This window comes from Cavia porcellus, unplaced genomic scaffold (genome assembly GCF_034190915.1).
Source record: "Cavia porcellus strain 051 isolate PalLab524CR breed Dunkin Hartley unplaced genomic scaffold, mCavPor4.1 scaffold_21, whole genome shotgun sequence".
Classification (NCBI taxonomy): domain Eukaryota; kingdom Metazoa; phylum Chordata; class Mammalia; order Rodentia; family Caviidae; genus Cavia; species Cavia porcellus.
In genome coordinates this window covers 8,384,622-8,404,013 of record NW_026947504.1, presented here as the reverse complement: position 1 = coordinate 8,404,013, position 19,392 = coordinate 8,384,622, and the positions used below count along the sequence as shown (strand labels likewise).

The following is a 19,392-nucleotide window of genomic DNA, read 5'->3' as shown; positions in this document are numbered from 1 at the left end:
CCCTACCTAATTAATCTTTCAGTTCCAAATCTCATGGGGTCCTGCTTCACAAGCTATTAGGTTATCTTTGGCAGTGCTGTATGCTTCGGAATTCCCTGAGCTCTTTTGAAAATAGAGAGTACAGTTGTCCCTCAGTACCCATGGAAGATGGGCTTCAGAATCCCCACAGATACCCAAGTCTGCAAATGCTCAAGTCCCTTACATAAAATGGTAAGAGTATTTGCATATAACCTGCACACATCATTCTGTATACTCTTTATAATGTTTTGAGATTCTGTCTAGGAACTAATCACAAGACAGTATTCACTGAAACCTCTTCAGGTCATTCACACTGAGAAAGTTAAGAATAGCCATAACACAAGTGAATGGCACTGTAACACACTTTCCCCCAAAACAATCCCTCCATCTGAAGATGAGGCTGTAACTGTTTCTGCACAGTCCCTATTTAGTTAATTTTCTTTCTCTACTCAGCCTCATGGAAAGCTGAAGGGAAATAAGGAAGCTCATGATGCATGTCTTGGAGAAACGGACCAGTAATCAGGATTAATCAGCTTAATGCCTGACTTGTTTATCCTGCAGAAAACATCACCTGGTGATGCCTCCATTGATTCCTTCAGAGTGTGGCAACTTTATCCTAGGCTTTTGTAGGCTGAAAATAAATGAACAGTTTAGTAACAAAGCAAAGCCATTAATGGAAAAGGACATTTAACTTCAAGAAGCTCAGGTGAATGAGGATTAGTGCAAAGCGGGCCCTGCTTCCTTTATGCTGCAGCTGCTGCTGGTGTTGGTATGAAAAGAGGAGTACATGGCTGGTCACGGCAAGGACTCAGACACAAGTGTCCGGAAACTCAGGCAGGAGAAAAACCATTGTGCAAGCAAAAAGGCCAATGGAATTAGGCAACAGAAAGGCAGGCTCTATTTCAGACTGGAAACAACCATTTCGGGGGAAGCATTTTCCTTTTCTTGAAGCATCGACTAACAAATCCTTCTCGCTCCATCTCCAGGAGGGCAGCTGGGGGTGATGGGAGTGTACAGATATCAGGATGACTCCAATAACTTTGGGCAGCTTGTGTCTGGGCCTACAAATGAGAACTTCTGAATTCTGCCCACCAGGTTATCACTCTAGGCCATATCATAGATAGTATAAAAGTAAAGTGTCCTAGGAAAAAAAAAGAAGACGACTAGACATTTATTAATATTATCAGTCAAGCTTTATGTTCAATTCTTTTTTTCTCCTGTATTTCTCATGACAACTAAAACAGATGTTCTGTACTGAATTACAGAAATGGTAACTAGGAAAATACAAATTTAGGCTTTTTGTGGTAGTGGAAATAAACCCAGAGATTACAAACATGTACCACCATGCCTGCCAATTGAGGTAATTCGTCCCTGCTCACTTAGCAAGTAAATTTGGGATTGGAATTCAATAGAGATCTGACTCTAAGTCATCATCTTAATCTGTATGTCACTGTCCCTGGAAACAATGATACAGAACACGTTTGAGTCTCAAATCTAAATGTATCAAAAGGACTGGCAAAAAGCAGAGGAAAACCCTTTTGATTCATATTGCTGGTGCAGTCGCATGTTGACAAGCATGGTTAACAGTCATCAGTGAGTAACTGGAAGATGTGAACTATATCCGGCACAGTCTATTAGGACTCTGATTCTTATGTCAGCATCCAGTAATGAAGGGAAGCAAAGGTGACTGGCCCATTCTCTATCTTCAGTCAAAAAGACAGGCACCTAACATCCTTTCTGAATCTCAAGGCAAAATTTGAGCCAAAGGTAGGAAATGATCAATACGTGGTTCCTACGTTGCCTTTGCCTAAAGATGTATACCAGCCAGCACCATCAAGGAGAGGAAAAATGTATTCAAAGTTAGCTCCTGGCTTACCAGACTGACAACAACCCATCTATGAGAACAACACAACCCTGAAATGAAGACAGTGTGGCAAGTTATGACCTCACATGGCTGCTTTGACAGAGTAACTCTCCCCTTTTCAGATGCAACACTTGGTAGTCTAAACCACTTCCTCCTCCCTCACTTCTTCACTTCATCAGTGGTGTTGAGGTTGCAGATTTGTTCTATGAATTATTTTATGTTCCTCCCCTGCCATCTGGCAATATTAGCTTTCTAATAAATTGCTTCAACTTGAGCAAATTTTTTTGACAAATCTGACTTTGAGTTGAATTGTGCAACATTCATAAATAGCAAATGCTATATGACTGGAATCAATGAAAACCCTTAGAGATGCCATCAAAAATACCTCTTGGCTGTTACTTAGCCTAATCATTTGAAAGTCACCTCCTGATTATTTTTTGAAAGAACTTTGTACATGCACATGCTTTTTTCATATGCACATGCTTATGTCGTCTTTATGCACGTATGTATTTGAATTTGGATGGATTCTTGCAAGCCAGTCATGCTTTGAGTATAAGTTTTATAGCCTTTTGGATTCCAAAGCAAGACACTTGGGTTTGAATCCTCTCGTTACTTACAGCTGTGCAAACTCAGGTATTTGTCTTAATCTGTTTGTAAACTCCAGTTTTAAAAATCAAAATAGATATAATAAAACTCTTGCAAGATTGTCATTAGAAATAAATGAGACTATACATGTAATTTACTTGGCACAGTGTGTTGACATATAATAACTAGTAATTGCTACTATTATGATAATAGGGGCTGGGGATTTAGCTCAGCGGCATAAGCACCTGCCTTGCAAATGTGTGGTTGTGAGTTTGATCCCTGTTACCAATAAAAAAAGAAAAAAACAAAAAAAATTTATTTACTATTATGATAATGGTTTATTAATAGATGATTATGGTGGATATCATTTGTAGTCTCTATTAATCCATAATTCCTATTTTCCAAAAATTGCCACAGGGATAGCTTTTATAAGGAATATTTTAATTATACATTACTGTTTTAATAATTGGGCAAGATTAAAGAAACTAAGGAAATATGAGTTTCAGTTACCTTCCTTTGTTTATTTAGCCACTGAGTTTTTAACATAGCCTAGCAGAACACTTGTCCTGAAAATATGGATTAGCAATTGGTCCCCATCAGACCGCTAAACTAAGAAACCATGAGGTGATCATGTTTGTCAATGTGCATGCTAAAGTTACACAATTTAGTTTGCATAAGGATGCTGAGGTTCAGGAAGAAGTAGATATGGCTCTCACTTGAACTCAAAGAGAATAATGCTTTGGCTCTGGTAATATTCCACATGCACAAAAAAGCTTATTTCCTTCTATCTATTATCTAGCTAGGTAGCTAGATATCCATTTACTTCTCTATTAATTACCTTTCTTTTGTTTACTGCTTCTAGTGGGTTTCCACTGGAGATCCTTCAAACAAAGGATCTTTCCTGGCAGTGTTATCTCTGTGTACAAGACCACCGGATTTCTATATGGCTAGGATGTCCTAAGTATTTGAAAGGTACCTAATTATTTTATAAAGAACTTTACACACACACACACACACACACACACACACACACACACACACCCCTTTACCCTTATACCATTTTCAAATTTTGAAGAACATTAAGCATAGCATAAAAAAATCATATATGTAGCTCAGTCACATTTGTATGGAAGAAAATAATAAAAGAATCATTTATATATGAATGAAAATCATATTTATGTAGAAGAAAATAATCAAAAGAGAGTCGACAACAGTCCTGATCTCACAGAAGAAGTTATCTGATTGATTTCTAAAATCTAAGCAAGAATAGGGAGACCCTGGCTCTTTACCTGGTGTTGCACTGGATACAGTTGGCCACTGCTGATCAGGCCCTCCCGGACCGGCCCGTAGGATGCCAGCCTCCTCCAGGTGCACAGAACTGTAATCATATAAACCCAGATAACAGTTAGAGCATAAATGCCTTTCCAGCTCTCCTTCCATCCTCTGAAATTGCTTACATCGATGGAGGCAGGGTTACCACTAACAGATCTGCTCGTGCTTAAACAGCGGCAATTACTGCTGAGCAGTCAGTCACCTTGCATAAACTGCAGAAGCAAACAATTATAGGGAAAGACATTCTATGAGTTCAAGATTCTCTTATGCTTTGACTTTAAAAAATACTTCTAGTGGAAATTCACTCATTAAGCCCTGACCTATCAATATTATTCCCCTCATTTTTGACATAGAATTTGTTTTTTTCCCCAAATGTTCTTGAATTTCACTAAGAAATCATATGAACTGTATTCATATGATTCATCAACATATAACTATTCTGGAACCAGTTCAGCCCAAGGCAGAATTTCCCCCCAAAAAAAGTTACAGAGACTTTAAGACTTGAAAAGTTAAGAGGCTTAGCCTATGTGTGGAAAAATAAGCATTACTGAAGCTCACAACTCTAAGGAATGTTCAGTACATTACATTGTGAGAAAGAAGTGACATTTTAGTTTCAATTTTGATTTCATTTCTTACCTGTTTAAATTTTATAGTAACCTGAAGAGATGCACATTTGGCTTTCTTCATTTGAAACTGAGACAAAGAAGTAATATATTTAAAATTTTTATTCTAAACATGGATTTTTAAGATGTATCTCATAGCTTTGGTAGTACTTTTCAAGTAAAGCACTAATTTGGTTGCAAGACTAAAAGTTGATACTGTAAAATATGCTTTCACCTGCATGACTCTGCCAGTAGCTCAGATACAGACAAAAGCTTATCTCTCCTTCTTGAAAGTGTGATAATTTTCATTCTAATTTCTAGTGTCCTAACATCTACATGAATGTTTCTGATCTGAAAGTCTAACATGGGTTCCAATAAGGCATCTCACCAGACCAACTACCAGCCTTAAGCCTTTTCCTTCCCTTATCGCTTCCTGTTCAGAAATAGCATCCAATATAATAATCTCTGCTCACTTGCAATGCTTTAGGAGATGTTAATTTATTTTAATCTAATGAATTTTTAATGGGCTAAAACTAATTCTTCATTAAGTCTACCCATACTTTGTAAACTCCATACATTGATCTAGTTGGTAAAGATTCAATTAACAAGTGCCCAGATATTTTGAAGAGTTTAAATCTGGAGTTTGTTTCTTCTTTAAATAAATCCTTTTTTTGTAGTGGTGATCATTAATTTCTTAAAACTCTCTCCATTCGGTTTCCAAAGACAGGCATAAATAATGAACCTTTTATTTGATCATATGGCATGAATACTAGATCAGTTCTAAGAATAAAGGCAGTTCATCAATTTCATCAAGGAGACAGAGTAGAAAAGGCAAAATTATATTAAGGAATGCTATTACTTTAGATTAATCTAAAGTAAACTAGCCAGGCATGGTGGCACATGCCTGTAATCTCAGCACTCTAAAGGCTGAGGCAGGAGCACATCCGTAAATTTGAGGCCGGCCTGGGCTATAAAGTGACTTCAGGGCCAGCTTGAACTGAATAGAGAAACCCTGCCTTGAAAAGACCAAAAAAAAAAAAAAAAAAAAAAAAAAAAAACTAAGTAAGCTAGATTTGGTTTCCAGATAAGTTTTTAAAAGGCCATTCAAAAGACTCATCTTGGAAGAGCCAAGCCATTGATCACAATAAGATAACAAAAAGATAAGATAAGGAGATTCTAATAGAAGTGAACATGAACAAGAATATCAATCAATTATTGTGGTTAATAAGACATAATAGTGTGAGACCAAAATCCAAGGTAAACATGTATATATACATTATATAATGTACCTATGTCCATAAGTATATTTATTAATTACAGACTTTAAGGGACAGAAAATATAAATGGAGAAGATGAAGAAATTTGGAATTATTTCCTTGTAGGAAAATTTTAAAACTTTGAAATGACACATCCTTGTAGAAATCTTGATGAAAAAAACACACAGAAACCTGTCCCTATAATTTTATAAGGGACTCTTATTTCTAAACATTTGATAAGCATTTGGCAGTGACCACTTTCAATGTTTCAAAGAATAGTTACGAAGACAAAAAATAAATACATTGCCCTGGCAGAGTATCTTAGGCTTCTCAGTTCCAACAGCTGCTTCTGACCTGTAGAGAATGATGGCAGTTAATGGGACTCCTGAGTGAAGAAAGGGGGGAAACACATACATACCTGTGCATGCCTGCTCTCAGGGAGGCAGAGTAACGCCAGTCAGGGTTGGGTTGTCGCGGCTGCAAAAGCACAAAGGGAGTTTTTGGTTAAAATGGCAAACATTGTTCCCTGAGGGATGTTGTTAATTGCTTAGCTGATTAGTTCTTCCCTTACATATTTTCAGGCATCTAAACAAAAGCATTGAATGAGACATTTCAAATGCAACTTCAAGATAACATTTATCTAGCTAGCTAGCTATATCACTGTGGGGAGAAAACTAAATTAAGTTCACACAGGCTGAATGCCACAGAAAACTAGATTTAGTAATAATGTGAGGGTCAGCTTTGGTGTGTCTTGACCAATACATATTTGCCTTCTTAAAACACTAGGGCAAGGGCAGTCTATCTTAAGACAGGAAAAGCTTTCTTTGTTTTTGTCCTCAAATGCTCCATTAAAGGCACACCCTCAATTCAGCATTCTTAGCTAGAACAGGCCACACAACTACACAAATTCTGCTGGCCTGGCTGCACTGCAGAGGACTGCAATCTGCTGCTGGTTTTGCAGACTGCAGCATGTTTGACCCAGGGCGGATGTGCCCAGTCATAACACCAGCAACTGATAACAGCCTCTTCTACTGACTGAAGAGGAATACTAGAAAGAGGAAAACAAACCCCTGCAGAATTTGACCTTGTTTTGCTACCTACTCTTTTTCATAAAACTGTACTTGTTCTCTGTGCTGCTCTGTGTGCATTGCCACCTCCCTCAATTCCTGTTCACCAAGCTCTGACTGTTTAAAAGGGAGTAGGTGAAATCTAAGACGACCCTCACTCATTCTGTACCACCTGTATTTTGGAAGGTTTTTTTTTTTCTCCATGTCTACAAGATGTCCAAGTGGAGGAAACAAAAAAGAAAATATGGGCACCTAATACCTATTTGGGGAGTCAGGTTCTGATTAGAAGCTACTCTGAATCACTTGGGATGCAATTAGTCACTATAATTATTTTATACCAATTAGCCCAAATTGTACTATATTTGCACAGGCAGAAATTAAAGAGGCCCAGTCATTTAATACTAAAGTCCAGTTGGTTGGAAAAGGAAGAGATGGAAACTATATTTTGTATTTCCCTGAGTTATAACTATCATATTGAGTAAACTCAAAATCAAATACCTTATAAGCTATTTCAAAGGGCCAGTAATTCTTGTTTCTATCATTCTTATAGTCCTTTTAAGGGATAAAATGTACTCAATAAATATACTTGTTCATAACACCCAAGACAGAAATAATCAGCATCTTAATTTTCCAAGAGATTTGGGAGTGTCTAGATGATACCCAGAGACTGAGTCAAAGTCAAGCCCCAGAAAAAAATTACAACTCTGGATATATTATTTCAAAGGTCCCTACATACTAACCACCCTCTCTAGTCCTCTTTCACTCTTGTTACCAAGATGTAAATATGCAAACTGTCCTGGCTTTGGTTTCCAAGTTCATAAAATCCTAGGGATATTCCATGAAAACTAGCACAAAGCCATCTATAGACCAAGTGAAAGGGAGTTTCCATTTCTACTAGTGATATTGGAAGCAACAAGAGATTCTATTTGCAAATCACATTATAAGCCTGAATATAAGGCTGAAATTTTTATTAATTATTATCATCATGATATCTCCCTTTGATATCAGCAATACCAATATTAGCTTGCCAGGTGACATAAGGTTCCTTCAAGAAAGACTCAACATCTGTAAAGAAAATGTTGCCATTTTTTCTATGATTAGGTAACATTCATGAAGAAAACTGCTGTAACTTGATCTCTGGAATGAAACCATCAACCTTATTTTTCAGAAAGGCATAGTCCTATCAGGACTGAATGGGAAACTCACTTCATTATGCAATCTCACTTCTTCAGTGACACATTTAATTTGTCATGTTGCTAACCTAGTCCATCAGCAACAATATGCTTCTATGAATCATTCCAGAATCATAGTTAAGAGATTTTATATGGCAGTAAGATCAGACATGAAAAAGGAAAGGAAGAAAGGAACTAACACATTGGAAGTAACGATACAATATTAGACAATGGAGTAAGTACTTCACACCTACTGCATACTGCTGCATTTATCATATTTCCTCCTTTGTAAGACCATAAATTTTATGAAAAGGATTGCATCTGTTTTGCTCATAAGACATAGTTATTATATTTATAGCCTAATACGATTCTGGTGTTTGGTAGATTTTTAAAATATCTTTCTTTTCTTTTTTTCTTTCTTTCTCTCATACTCTCTTTGATAAGTTAATATTTATTTGTATAAAAATTCTATTTTTTGATCTTTTGAGACAGGATCATGTTATGTAGCCCAGTCTTAAAGTCACCGTGTAGCTCTTACCAGAAAACAAACACAGACCCTTTGCCTCAGCCTCTTAAGAGTGCCAGGATTATAGTTTTGCACAACCCTTCATAGTTCACACTCTTTTAAAGCAGTTTTAGATTCATGGAAAAATTGAAAAGGTACAAATAAGCATTTTAAATAAATGAACCATCATGCAAAATTAATACAGTAAAATTACAAAAATTAGAAATCTGAGTTTTACAGAGATCAAATTATTTGTATGATTGGTACATCATACAAATTATGATTTGAGAGTTATGATTAGGTCCTTCTAATATAAAAGTCTATGTTTTAAATAAGTTTGGAAAGCATGACAACTTTTCTTCCTTTTTACTCTTGAATGTCCTCTTTATTTATTTATTTTAAAACAATGCAAAATTAAGATGTATGTAGGTTTCATCCAGAATTTGATTAACCTAGAAAAATTCATGCTGAAAGGTTGCCTATTAATACATCTAACATGACATATATTAAGGCCTTAGACTAACTATGATTGTTTAGTTCTCTAATACTTGGCTCATATATCCCAGGACTATATTTAATTTCTATTGGTAAACACTCTCAGTATTTCCTGTTGTTTCAAAGTTAAATCTGTTAGTAGATTAATAGTCATGAAGTTTCAAATGTGGAAAAACTCAACTAGGTAATTCATATGGAAGATACCTTCTTATTGAAGAACAAGAACCCACTTGTGCTTCTATTTAGATTATAACAAAGATTTAACTTATCCTATAATGGTGCTATTTATGGCTTATATCATAGGATAGTTTAGCTACAGAAGGACAAACCACTTGTTCTAAGATAGACTAAAAGTAAAATAGATAAAAAAATATCCTATGTTATTTGTATACTCACAAGACTACTCAGTAAAATAACATACTATCGTCTTACCATGTGAACTCATATTGAAGCCATGAATAAATAGTTCTCTGAGGTCAGGTAGAATCTCCTTTTATTTCATAGTAAGACTCTATTCAGAATGCACCAACTGCAAATTTTTCATAGTGATATTTTGTGAACATGGATATAAACTACGGTAGACCAGAATTTTAAGATGGCCCCAAAGACCCCCACACCAGATGTAGATTCATAATCTACACAGTTGTGATTCTGATGAGTCTTGTTCCATGTTATGTGATGTTTATGACTCTATTATCTTTAACAAAGGGAGATGATCTGAATGGGAGAGCCTTTTAAATTTAAGTTAGGGTCAGAAAAAGAAACCAGAGGATTCCAGTGAGAGAAGATTCTCCACTGCCAGACCTGAAGATGGAGAAGGACATGGGACAGGACCTGCCAGATCTGCAAGTGACCCTGCTCCCTAGCCAACAATAGGTAAAAAATATGGAAGTCAGTACTCAAGAAACTGAATTCTGCCAACAATTGAAATGAGTTCAAAAACAAATTCTTCCCCTAAACCTCTAAGATAGTATTCAGTGCAGCTGACTTTAGGCTAAAAAAACTTGAACAGAGAACTCAACCATGAGGTGCAGGGACAATGAGATACCAAATGGGTGGGGTTTTAACCAACAGTTGGTGATAATTTGTTACAAAGCAGTAGTAAAAGAATATGCTTAAGGGCCCGGGGATTTAACTCAGTGGCCTAAGTGCCTGCCTGGCAAGTGCAAAGTCATGAGTTTGATCCCTAGTACCCCCTAAAAACACACACACATGTATTAATAAACTAAAATTTTAATAAATAATTAGTATGTTACAGACTAGTCTTGCAGTAAATCAAAACGAAATGATGATAAAGTTAAGAATTCTGAATGCAATTATTTACAATTCTAGTCAACTGGACAGAAAAGTAAAATAAACACAACTTGGGAACATACCTCATAGTTCTAGGACAACAGAAAGTGCTAGGTCTACTTAATTCTGGATATACAGCTGCTAGCACAGCAGCTACTCTCTCACTCACAGTTGCATTTCTCTGAAGCTGAGCATTCTGACTCTGAAAGGCCAGAAACAAACTAGCATTTCTATTCATCTCTGCAATGTCAGATATTTCTTTGCACTTGTCATATTCAAATTCTTGGGGGGGGGAGCTAGTATGACTTTCAGGTTAGCAGATTTAAAACACAGCTAAGGAATCCTCTTGACCTGTAAATTTTGAAATCATAAATATACCAGTCAAAATATTATCACTGAATCAACTAAATCTGTGCTCATATTAAATTATGCATAGACACACTGTTTCAGGTGAAGTCCTGCAAAAGTCACAAAAATACCTGTAAAACTCTATTAAATTCAACTACACTCCTGGAATGGTGATGCAGATTTTTCCTCAAACATTTGCAGATTGCTATAATTTTGACCTCTCAACGAAAGCAAAACTTGGTAGCCAAGCAAGGCAAGTATCCAGAACTTGCTCTGCTATTCCATCAAGCAGAGAGCATGCCAACAGACAATGTATACTATGCCAGGCCGTGCCCCTGCAGAGTGTTCTGAGTTAGACCAGATGTCCAAGTGATGGCTCACTCCTGGGTCAGAGGAAAGGGTAGACCAATGACATCCAAATCACAATGCATAGGTTTCTCCATTAGTTAGAATATGTGCAAGATAAAGAGACAGAGAAAAATTCATAATTCCACTGGCTCAACAGTCTGTAGAAAAAGTGAGGAAGGAGATAATATGAAGAAATCATTATATTATGAGACCAAAGAAAGCAAAACATTTTTTCTCCAAAAGAACAGTCCTGTAACCAATATGAAAATAGCAAAACACTAACAAAATAGGAGCCAGTGGAGGATGAAACACTGTAATGGAATTCATAGATAAAATTTCTTAGTCTATTGTGACTATTGAACAACTTTTATAAATTCATCTTTATATCACTTTACATTGAGTAAGAACTCTGCTACAGGTTAAGACTCACCAGATAGAAAAGTCAGTCCTGGGAGGAAAAGTGAATTAGGTGCCACTAGAGAAATGGTTAATGACTTATAGGTCATTATACCCAGAATTAAGGTGAATTGTGCACACAGCAGCAGCAATAACTGAGACTTGGTGATCACAAATTTCTTTAAAATAAGTTAAAGTGAACACAAACTTAATTCATCTCTAGTGTTTTGTAATTCCCATATGCTGTGTCAAGTGGCCCCACTAAGACACAGTTGGACAAATCTGCTCAGAGAACTCCAAAAGATTCATCAGCACTCACAGCACGAATGTACAGAATCTATCTTAAGATTCAGTTTCTTTTCATGGAGACTGAAGAGACTGCCAACTACATTCAGTATCAGGTTTTAGAACCTCCAAAAGAATTCTGCCCCATTGCCAAATAGTTATTTTAAGAACCTTACTATACAGGTGACCCATTAAAGAATTTTCTTTAACTCACCAAAAGATTAGAGTCTGGCACCAAATTCTAATTTTTAATTAGCAACAAGAAGAATTTAGTGAAAGAACAGAGATAAAAGTTGTAAAGCAAATAAATAGAACATATTACCTGGCACTAACATTTTACTAATTTTCCCACTTGTTATCTACTTCTATCAAGGAATTAATACTTTCCAAAAGCAGTCAATTTACACTGCTAGGTAGACCACCGGGGGCCCAACTGTCTAAATAACCCATGTAAAAATATAAACATTGGGATTTCTGTCTACTCCTACTATGAAAAACACACAGTCTTTAGAGCCAGACAGACATCACTTGAAATACCACTAGCAATAGGATTGTATGTGTTATTGAACCTCTCAGGTTGATCAATGTTTGTTTAATACACGACCCAGAGGAAACAAAATCATACATACATACTGAAAAGCGTGAAATTTTTTATATAGCAGGGTGGTCAGTGAGTGCAAATTCCTTTCCTTGAATGAATTTCCAATTCCAATGCAATTTTAATACAGTGTAGGCACATTGCATTGATTGTGCTCTAGAACTCTCCTGCCATCTGCATTAATTAGACAAGGAAGAGAAAACCCAATATGGGCAATTTACAGGTTGATCTAGCAGTGATGACTTTCAAAATTGAGTGATTTTTTGTTCTCAAGCTACAACACTGAAACTTTCTCTTTCCCTATAACTGCAATAATTTCAGGAGCTGTATATTTTGGGGTCTTTCATTGAATTCCAAGAGTCTAGCAGAAATGTGCCTTTACTAAATTCATACACTGTCCTGGCAAAATCCTACGAGAGCAAATGCTTTTTTTTTTCTTAACATCATTTCCTCCCTAAATTAAAGGTTTGTGTACCAAAGTATCTGTTAACATACAGGTTAGTGTAAGACAGAAATAGTGCATGTATCAAATTACCCTAAAGTTTGAAGCAGGAAAGGGAGGGTAAGAATGTCATTGTTCTAAGCTTTCAGCTCACAGCTGGTGGCAAAGTTGAGCCTTACCTGGCTTGTGCTCCCTGTCTCTTCTCCCCCTGCAGTCCACTCAGTCCCAAAGGACTTCACGGGAATTTATCAAGCAAATATCTTTAGTATCCTTACCTAAAACTAAGCCTTTTTACATTCTTCTAAGAGTTATGATGTAAAAAATTCTGAAAACTTTTTGATTTTACACCTATTTTTCTGTAGTCTTTATACCTAACAATATGAGTCTCTCCTATGGCTACGCAGCATTGACTAACAGGCTCTTCTGATAAATAAATAAATCTATCTACAATGTCCAGGGAAAAGTTTACTCTCAAGAATGAAACATTATGTGCTTATGTATCACTTTACTCAAGATTATCAAGAATTTAGAGTATGACAATACCGTATGGACATTAACAGAAAGATAGTAATAAGTGAGGGAAAAGACTAACAAAAACATAGGACAGCTAAATATGGTTGTTAACTCAATCTGTGCTAGGTCCCAAAGTCCTAGCTATAAAGTAGCTGTTTAAGAAGACTGTTCTATTTATGGGACAATATTTTGGCTTTTTAAACCTAAATTTAAAGTATCACAAAACAGATTTTTATTACTTCAAGCATACATACAGACAAACATACTACACAAACACACCTATATGTGTACTCACCCACCTTTTAATAATTTATGTACGTTATTCATAATAATGAATAATTTGGTCTTATACCTACCTACTACTCAAAACTGCTACCCATCTATCTTCATGTACAATAAACCATCCACTTTCCAACTCTTTTGAAGCTAATACAAGCCAAATTTTATATGGATGAAATTAGCTTTGGAAGTATTGTCATTTTGTAAAGATATGAGGGGCTTATAAGTCTACACCTCATCATAACCACACAAATTGTTAACGGGGAACCAGAAGATTACAGACTGCATCTGAGATAAATGCAGGGTTATCCTCTTAGAGTGAACTTGGCCAGCCAGAAAACTGGCCAGGAGAGAGTTCTTGTTTTCTTCCCACAAATCCTACCTTGTCCTGGTCTTTATATCCCCACATATCTCTAATCAATCATTCTAATAACACTTTTGTACAGTCATACAAATTTGTATTTAATGTCTCTGCTTTACCATTATTGATTTCCTTTGACAGCCCTCTACAAGAGTGACCACATCATCTAGCCAAAGCAAACTCTGACTACAGGGTGAGACCTACATTCTGTGGTTTTATCACCTCTGACATGAATTTCCAGAGGATCCTATCACATTAGTTCAGTGTAATTACTGGAGATATTAACTTGATAATGTACTCTGCAGAAAGTCTAAGATACAAATAGGGATAGCATGTAAAGGGCACCATGACAGCCCCTAGAGGTCTAAAGAGTATTTTAAATTTATAACAAAACAAAACAAAACAAAAGAACTCTTACTTATCAGGATGCTTTTGAAAAAGCTAACAACAATAACAACAACAAAACTTTCCCTGGAGATGACACAGCAGAGGTCTTTTCTCCTTGCATTTTGTAAGGTTACTTCATGAAACATAATTCTTATTCCCAGGCCTGTTCTATTTCTCTAGGTGTCCTTTAACATTAAATATTTAAGTTAATTCTCACCTTTCAAAAAATTTTATGGATTAAATCTGCATACAAGTGAAAAGAAAATTGGAAGTAAGCTAGTTCTTTAGTGCTATTTTTGTAGAGATGAAATATAACAGATAATGACCAAATAAAAGGTACTATTAACATTTAGTTTTTTAAAAAAAACAAACCCTGTCACTGTTAATAATTCAGTAAAGCTAACCACATAATATTGGAGGGCATGTGAAAAATGCATGTCTTTCTGGAAGACCCCTTGACCACTGTCTCACCTCATTTTGAGAAACAGCTTCGTTTTTGAGAATAATCAGGTTTCCAGCACTCTGCCCACTTTGACCTGTGAGTTGCCTGTTGTCCGCCACTGCTGCTTGGGCTCCCCCAGGTCCTGATCCTGCCTGGGCCCCTGTGTTGTAAAACATGAAAGTATCACTCCCTGAGCCTGCTGTCAGACAGGCCTTGTAGCAGTAGGTCTTGGTGAGGGAGCCATTCCCTCGAACCTCAATGAAGTGAGGCTGCACTTTGAGGCCAGGTGGTAACCTGGCATCAATGTTGTTGTTGGCCTGTTTGTACAGTTCTGCAGGGGATCTCTCCCTCACTCCACAGAAGCCTCCACAGCATGCAGTGCCATATGCAGTGTAGCGGTAGCACTTGATGATGCTCAAAACAATGATTGTCAAAAGAAATATAAAAGACACTGTGCTTAATGCTATTATCAGATAAAGTGTGATTTCAGAGTATGTCCGAGGGCTCTTAACATGTCTGTGAGTATCAGGGAGGATTTTAGAAACCCTGTCCACCACAGCTATTGTAATGGCCACAGAGGCTGAAAGTGGTGGCTCTCCATTGTCACGGACCACCACAGTCAGATTAAAAGTGGTACCACTCTCATCTCCTATCTTTCTGGTAGTCCTAATTTCTCCTGTGTGCAGCTCTACTTTAAAGAGGTCCAAGTCAGAAGTCTGGGCTAGATGGTAAAAGAGCCAAGCATTTTGCCCAGAGTCTGAATCCATGGCTATGACTTTGGTGACCAGATAGCCAGCAGGGGCAGTTCGAGGCACCATCTCAATGGCTGCTGATGAATTGGTTGAGGTAGGATACAGAATATGAGGGGAATGGTCATTCATGTCCACCACATACATGTTGGCGGTCACAGTGCTGCTCAGTGGTGGCGTTCCTTTATCTTGGGCTTCCACAGTAATGAAGAACTCCCGAAACTTCTCATAGTCAAAGGAATTGACAGCATAAAGGCTGCCACTGGCACTGTTAATGGAGACATAGGAGGTGACTGGCAGCCCTTGAATCTCCCTCTCTAGGAGGGAGTAAGTCACCTCTGCATTCTCCTTTTCATCTGGGTCTGTGGCTTGCACAGTGCAGAGCAACACCCCTGGCAAATTGTTCTCCTGGATGTAGATGGAATAGGAGTCCTCCAGGAAGCTTGGAGGATTATCATTGATGTCAGAGATCTTAACCTGCAGCGTCCTCTGGGATGTGAGCTGTGGTATTCCCCCATCAGTAGCTGTCACTGTGATGTTGTAGGCAGCCACCTTTTCACGGTCCAGTGGGCCACTCACCACCAGTGTATAGGAGTTTCCATAGCCATTCAGCCGGAAGGGCAGTGTGGCCTCCAGACTCAGGCTCACTTTCCTGTTGAGACCTGAGTCTTGGTCATTGACACTGAGAAGAGCCACAACGGTGTTGGGGGAAGCATCCTCAGGCACTGGGCTATATAAGTCGGTGAGCACCACCTCTGGTGCATTGTCATTTACATCCATAATGTCCACCTGCACCTTGCAGTGACCTGCCATGGGCACTGGACCCCGATCAGTCGCTTGCACATAGATCTGGTAGGAAGAGGCCTCCTCATAATCCAGCGCCCCACTCACTCGCACTTCCCCAGTACTGGCGTCTATGCTGAACAGCTGCCTCTCCCGGTCTGAGGTGTAGCTGCTCAAGGAGTACCTGAGCTCCCCATTGGAGCCCTCGTCGGGGTCTGAGGCATTCAGCTTCACCACCAAGGTGCCCGGGGGCGCGTCCTCTCGTAGCTGGACGCGATAAGTGGACTGGTCAAAGGCAGGAGAGTTGTCATTAGTGTCCAGGACATGCACAGAGATCTGAGCGGTGCCGGAGTGCGCCGGGCTGCCCCCGTCCACGGCTGTGAGAACCAGGTGATGCAAAGCCGCCTGCTCGCGGTCTAGGCCCTTGCGCAGGACCAGCTCCAGCACTTTACTGTTCTCCTGCAGGGGTTTAAGGTCCAGTTCGAAGTGTTCGCTGGGGCTGAGTTCGTAGGTCTGCACCGAATTGGTGCCCACGTCGGGGTCCTGCGCGCTCTCTATGTGAAAGCGCGCTCCGGGCGCCACCGACTCGCTTACCTGAAGCTGGTAGTCTGGCCGCGGGAAACGCGGTGAGTTGTCGTTGATGTCCAGGATTTCCACCTCCACGGCGCTCACGGCCACGGGGTTGTGCGCCAGCAATTCCAAGCTAAGTAGGCAGCGAGGCCGTTGCTCGCACAGCGCCTCTCGATCAATGCGCTCATTGACGAAGAGCGCTCCGTTCGTCAGGTCCAGCTCCAAGTAACGAGGGCTGGGCGCACCCAGATGGTGGATGCGCAGGCAGCCTGGCCCCAAGCGCCGCAGTTCCAGCCCCAGTGCTCTCGCCACGTTGCCCACGAGCGCGCCGGGTGCCTGCTCCTCCGGTACCGAGTACCGTAACTGAAAGGCCGCCGGGCACGGCAGCAGCAGGAAAGACAGCAGCGGCAGCCAGGGCAGGGGCTGCCGAAGACGGGGACGTCCTGTCGGCCGAGGTCTGGTGCCCGCCTGCTCCATAGCCGCCGGCCGCGGCGGAGGCAGCCGGGCAGGGCCGGAGGCAGCAGCTTCGCCGGCCGCGCTGCACGCCCGGGCCCCGCCTCCGCCTCCGCGCCCGCCGCTCGGGCTCACGCGCTAGCACACGCCCGGGGCCGCTGCCCCGGCGGGCCGCCTCCCGGGCTCCTGGCCCCGCCGCCGCCGCCGACTCCCCATGCCCCGCTCCTCCGCTCGCCCGGAGTCCTGCAGCGCGGCTCTGCTTCCTGCCGCCCGCCCCGGCGGAGGGAAAAGGAAGCCGGAGGGGCGGGGCGGGGCGGGAGGGAGAGCGGGCGAGCCCCGTGCCAATTCCGCACCCGAGTGGCGACGGCGACCCCCGCCCGCCCCGCCGCGCCGGCTCGTCTCCTTCGCCCGGACCCGCCGGAGCGCGCGGGAGCGCGGACACTCCCTGCCTCCTCCCCCACGGCCTGGCGGTGCGGGCTCCGCCGTCTCTCGCCTGCTTAGCGGGTCTTGGAAGATTAGTCGGAAAAAAGCAGTTAAGTCTCTAGAGCTCAGGCTATCGGCTCCCCAGGAAAATATTTATTCCTAAACACAATCCAGGAAAATAAACCGACGGGCCCCTCCCTCAGTATGGGGACCTGGGCGGTGGCTCTAATATTCAAAAGAAACCAAGCGCTGGGGAGGCGCTCAGGGCTCCTGGGCTGGCGACTGATTATTTACCTGACCCCCCACATCTTCCAGGGCGTACTTTTAAGTACTACAGAAAGTGCTTAGCTCTTAAGGCAAATGCTGGGGTGGCAAATGCCATCCTCTTTGAGAAAGCCAGCCTAAAGCTGGCATTCTGGGGGGGGGGGGTGTCCAGCACAGCTCCTAGCCCAGCCGAGTGGCCAAGTGGACGAGTGGATGTTACTTTCAGTGTGTGCCTTGGCAAAGGACCAATTCCTCGGTGATTAAAATACCTCTTTAAACAATTGATTCCGTGAAGCTGCAGGAAAACCTCTTATTTGGCCCATTTTGATCACAGTGGGGGGAAAATCTGGTAAAAATTTTAACAGTTTCTTCCCTCAAGCTTTCCTTAATCTTCAAATCTTTTTCACTTATCACCCAAGACATTATCTTTCAAGAGTGATTTTAAATTTTTTCTTTAATGGCTAACAATGTCTTTGAGAGTCTGTAAAACCATTCAATCAAGAGAGTTACTGTTGATCTTCCAAGCCAGGCTGGAATCTGAACTCCATAACTGCTTTGGAGGAGGAAAAAAAAAAGAATCTGCTGTAATTAAGCAAAATGTGGGTGGCTGAGATTTATCTTACAACAGCCAGCAATTTTTGAGGCTGCAGCTCATCTTCTATAAATATAAGGTTCCTATAGACCTCTGTGTCTCTGTGCCCCAAAGACTCCCCTTACATTGCTGCAGAGGCAATAGACAGACAATTTCTCTTCAATGAACAAGAAAGCCAAAAAGCACAGGAAGTCTTTCTGTGCTGTGTCATTGCCTTTGCTTCTCAGTTCTGAATATGCCCTCTTCCCAGACCCTCCCATCTCTTCCATAGAGATTTAATATTATTGCCCCGTGTTCAAAAAGCACTCACTAAAATGTCTTTTCTCTTCCTCATCTCCCAGCATCCTCTGGGTAATTCTGTAGCTAGTGACTGGAAGGTAGCCAGGGTAAGAGCTGACATTTGGCATACTTCTTCTCTTAAAGCGACAATTGAGGGAGCCAAGGTTATGCTCCTAACACTCAAATTTCAAATGCCTGCACTAGCACAACCCTATCTGCCAAGTGCATTTACAGTATTCCACAATCCAACCAATTTTGTTTAAAAAAAAAAAAACTCAAAATTCCAAGCTTCCTCTTATCAGGGCTGCTTCTTACTTGTCCTTCTCTGTTCCCTCAGTGGTGCAGAGGGAGGAGTAATTTCCATCAAAATCTATTCCTGTTTCCTCTCTCAGATCTCTGGCTTCTGCCTCTTCTGTCTGCATTCTCCCCAAACATCCCTTAGTAACTCTGTCTCTGTTTGCTGTGGTAATTTGATCTCAGAGAGCCTTAATCTCTCAAGTGCACAAATTGTAGACCTGGCCTATGTCCTCACCCATTACTTATTTCTGAAAACAAATGGCTTATAAGTGGAATCGAGTTATAAGTTGTCAGGAAAAGTGACCTTTCTTCCCCTCAACTCCTCCCAGCCCTCACAGTTGCTGCCACCTCTGCCCACAGCTCAGCAACCTGCCACTGGGTATTGACCATACAT

General features: G+C 40.4%; 1 protein-coding gene across 13 annotated transcripts in view; it reads right to left on the bottom strand.

Annotated features, from left to right (window-relative positions):
* Window positions 1-19,392, bottom strand: part of LOC100717129 (protocadherin alpha-C2) — a 239,669-nt gene that overhangs the window by 21,051 nt on the left and 199,226 nt on the right. For 11 of the 13 annotated variants that reach the window (XM_063232235.1, XM_063232232.1, XM_063232237.1 and 8 more), the window contains exons 2-3: window positions 6,076-6,134; window positions 3,757-3,845 (exon numbers count right to left, since the gene is read on the bottom strand). In XM_063232235.1, coding sequence (XP_063088305.1) covers window positions 3,757-3,845; window positions 6,076-6,134 — 148 coding nt within the window. Of the gene's footprint in view, window positions 1-3,756; window positions 3,846-6,075; window positions 6,135-14,617; window positions 17,295-19,392 lie in introns of those variants that run through there. The other 2 variants (XM_063232229.1, XM_023560560.2) reach the window with 2 other exon arrangements.